Source organism: Otolemur garnettii, unplaced genomic scaffold, assembly GCF_000181295.1.
Source record: "Otolemur garnettii isolate 467f Iridium unplaced genomic scaffold, OtoGar3 scaffold00022, whole genome shotgun sequence".
NCBI classification, from domain to species: domain Eukaryota; kingdom Metazoa; phylum Chordata; class Mammalia; order Primates; family Galagidae; genus Otolemur; species Otolemur garnettii.
In genome coordinates this window covers 19,957,611-19,961,974 of record NW_003852417.1, presented here as the reverse complement: position 1 = coordinate 19,961,974, position 4,364 = coordinate 19,957,611, and the positions used below count along the sequence as shown (strand labels likewise).

Below are 4,364 nucleotides of genomic sequence, written 5' to 3'. Positions count from 1 at the left end.
GTGCATCACATATTTATCAACACAGGGAATACATGCATGAGTTCTCTTGAAAGTCTTATCCTATTTTACAGAGGATATTCTGAGGCATGAGGAGACAAAGGCCTGATGCTGGCAGGCAGAGAAGCTGGTTCACATCCAAGCAGTCAAACTCCCAAGTCCACCCTTCATCACTACCTGACACAGCCTCCCCATCAGGCTATGAGATAAAATACTGTGAAATCATGAAAAATAATGTCATGGAGAATATTTCAACACAAGTAAAAATACCCACACAATAGGGAAGTGACTAAGAAATCAAACTGAAATCAATATGCAGAATAGGTATGTGTGTGTGAATGTGATTAAGCATTTATCAGCAAGAGAAAGAATCATCCCTGCTCAGTACAGTTATACAGTTGCCCTTACTTGCTTTTCCAATTCCTCAAGTTCTTATGACCTGCAGACTCTGTATTTCCACAATAACAGAGGCCTTCCCTCAGCCACCACCAGGAGGATTTCAGGGAGCTCTACAGGGCAAGGATCAAGGCCAGCCCCCAGCTCATACTTCACCGATGAGAGCATCCTGCTCTATCATCACTATCATCACCGTCCCCCACTAAAATCCACCCAAGAGACCAACTGCAAGGAAAAACACTTCCCCAAAAGACCATCAAGACAATCCCAGTCACTATCAGATGCCAAGACTCCTGTCAACTGTTCCCTTGAATCCACTAACCTGACCCAATAACCCAACCCTCCCTAAATCTTTGTAGCATGGCCTTGGAAACTTGTGGTCTCACATCAGTCACATCCCTGCTCTGTGAGTGCTTCTCTGCCTTTCTCTGGGAGCTGAAAGCTGGCTCTCTACTGAAGATGCCACTTCCCTGAAGCACTGCCATGTGTCCCACGCCACCCCCTAACACTAGCCACCAGAGGGTGAAGTGGTCATTTTGTTTGTTTTTGCCATCACAGGCATTTTCATAACATTTAATTGTAAGAGAGGAGAGAGAGAGAGAGGGAAGCAGAGTGAGAGAGAGCAAGCCTGTCTGAGGCACACACCATCAGACTGCTCTATCCACCACCTCCTCTTTTGGAAGCCACCTACTCAGGTTGGAGTCCCTGCTACTCACTCATTCAGTAAACACCTCTGCCACTAGCTGGCTCCCTGCCTTCGCCTCCTTCACGCCTCCTGTCTGCACTCAACGTGACTTCACCGCCTACCCAGACAGCCGCCTAACACCCTGGATGCCAGCTCTGTGTAAGTGCTTCACTTCCAGTGAGCTTTCCCTCTATCCCTGCCCAGCAGGCTGATCATGACCTCCCTACTCCAGAATTCCCACCAGAGCACCTACGGTCTCCTGCCATACCAGTGCCCTGTGATCATGACCTCCCTACTCCAGAATTCCCGCCAGAGTACCTACGGTCTCCTGCCACACCAGTGCCCTGTGATCATGACCTCCCTACTCCAGAATTCCCGCCAGAGCACCTACGGTCTCCTGCCACACCAGTGCCCTGCTCCAGCACCCACATTCAGCTTCACCTCCTCAGAACTGCAAATTCTGACCATTTTCTTACAGCCCATCTCCCCCATCTTGTCCTCACCTTCCTCCCTAACTAGCTGAGACTCCACAATCCTCTCATCTAATCACTCCCTTGCATACATCCTTAATTCCTTTGCCTCGTTCCTTCTCTAGTATGTTCTAGAAAAAAATCTAACCCCAGTGAAATCCAGCTCTTGCCTTACTCAGTACCTGTCCCCAAGCGTGTAATAAGACTGAAGATGGGCACCTGATGCCACCTGTGTACCCTGGTCTCACTCAGAGCCCATGACCACACATCCCAGACGGGTCCTCAGCACTGCCTGGCTGTCTGCTATGTTTCCCCTGCACTACTCACATTCTCACTCTCCTAGATGACTACTTCACACCTTCTCTCTCCTCAAACCTCCAACCATCCTTCCCTCTTCTAAGATCAACTGATGACCTCACTTCCTTTTCTGAGAAAATAGAAACAATGCAATTACCTCACCTTCCCACTACCTCTCCACTCTCTCCTCTGTGTCTGATCTAACACAAGGTTAACCCTTATACTGAATCCCATTTCTCTCTTAACTTCTTAAGAACATTCTTCCTGCAATTGTCTTCTTTTGTTCTTCCAACATCGATTTCTCCCTCTCTTATTTGAGTCCCATCAGTGTAAACATGCTATAACTATTTCCTATCTTCAAAAGTCCTCCCCAAATCCACACAGCCCTCACTTATTACCTAAGTAACCAGGAGAAAAGTTTTATATAAAGACTGTGAGAGAGTAAAACTTATTTTTAATGAATTCTTATCGGTTAAATAATATCCGCCTTACCATATTTGGGGGCGCACTTAAAATATTGGACTTTTCCAACACTTCCATTGTTTTTTCCTTCTGGTTCATCTAATTCAATGCCAGCCCACTGCCCATTTGCAAATTCAGTTGTTCCACAAAATCTTAATGTCCCAACCTAAAGAAAATATAAATCGAAATAAGTTTTTAGTATTACTAGTAATTCCAAGAGTCTACTCTTACAAATTTACTTATCATGGAAATTTTTAAAAATGTAGTCTAAGTAAACTTTAGACAAGGGACATTACCAAAGATAAAAAGGGACATTCAATAATAATAAAGGAGTCAGTTCACCAAGAAGACCTAGGAATCCTAAATGTGTATGCAACCAAAAACTGAGGTTCAAAATATATGAAGTAAAAAACAATATAATGGAAAGGAGAAATAGGCAAATCCACAATAGAGTTGTGAGACTTCAGTGCACCTCCCTTAGTAGTCAAATAGGTAGAAAACCAGTTTAAAACCAGCTATCCAACAAGTTAACCTACCTGATACTTATCAAACATTCTGCCCAAAATGGCAGAATACAAATGTCAAAGAATCATACAAAATATGTCCTCAGACTATAATGGAATTAAACTAGAAATCACTAACATAAAAGTATATGGAGATTGCTGAATATCTGGAAATTAAACAATATGCTCTTAAATAGCCCATGGATGAAAGAGGAAAAGTCTTAAGGGAAATTAGAAAATAATTTGAACTAAGTGAAAATGATAATATGTCAAAACTTGTAGAATGCAGCAAAAGCAGGGCTTAGAGGAACATTTATAGCATTAAATGATTACATTTAAAAAGGTCTCAAATCAATGATCTAAATTTCCACTTTAAGAAACTGGAAAATGAAGTAAAATAAAAGAAATAATTAAGAAATTGTGCTGAGTGCGTTTGTGATATGATGGTGAGCATGGCTGCCTTCTAAAAATTGTGAACAGAAAAACAATAGAAAAGAATCAAGGGAACTGAGAGCAGGTTCTTTGGAAGGATCAAGATTAATAAACTTCTAGCCGGAGAACAAGAGGGGAGAGAGAGAAGACAAATTACAAACATCACAAAAGAAAGACAGGCATTATTAGAGAGCCTGAGTCATTTAAAAAGCTAGTAAGAAGATACTATGAACAACTCTCTGCCCGTAAATTTGACAAATGGGATGAAATGCTCCAGTTCTTTGAAAGACACAAACTGTCAAAGCTCATGCCTACATTGAATTTGTAGTTAAAAACCTAAAAAAAGAAGAAAAGAAAAAAAACCAAAACTAGATGGCCTCACTAGTGAATTCTACCAAATAATTTCAGAAAAAATAATATTAATTCTATATAAATTCCTCTAGAATAAAAATGTGGAAGGATCAATTCCTAACTCATTTTACAAAGGCAATATTAACTTGCCACCCAAATCAATCAAAGACATTATAAGAAAACTGTATAGACCAGTATCCATCAAGAGCACAGGCACAAGGATCTTCTACAAAATAAAAATAAAATCCAGCAATATACAGAAAGGATAACACATCATGACCAAGTAAGGTTTATCACAGGAATGTAAGCCTAGTTCAACATTTGAATATCAATCATTGTAATTCATCATTATCAACAGATTAAAGGGGGAAAAAAACTTGTTATTTCAACCAATGGAGAAAAAGCCTACAGAAAATTTTAACATCCTTCCATTATAACAATAAATTTTTAAAAACTCTCAGAGAATTAGGAATAGATAGGAACTTCCTCAACTTGACAGAGAGCATCTGCACAAAATCTACAGCTAACAATTACCATACTTAATGATGAATACTTTGAGTGCCTTCCCCCTAAAATTGGGAATAAGACTAAGACATTACCTGCTCTTTCACTCCTATCATTGTTCTACTGGAGGTCTTAGGTAATAAAATAGAGAAGAAAAATAAATAAAATGTATATACTGGAAAGAAAGAATGAAAACTCACTCTCCTCTCAGACAAGATGATGGTTTGTGTAGCATATCCCAAAGAATCCACAAAATAAAAAGGCCAG

The 4,364-nt window shown here is 40.3% G+C and overlaps 1 protein-coding gene across 1 annotated transcript in view; it reads right to left on the bottom strand.

The window, feature by feature from the left end:
* CLIP4 (CAP-Gly domain containing linker protein family member 4) overlaps nucleotides 1–4,364 on the bottom strand; it is a 61,003-nt gene that overhangs the window by 32,916 nt on the left and 23,723 nt on the right. Inside the window, 1 exon segment of the mRNA XM_003787497.2 lies at nucleotides 2,338–2,473. Coding sequence (XP_003787545.1) covers nucleotides 2,338–2,473 — 136 coding nt within the window.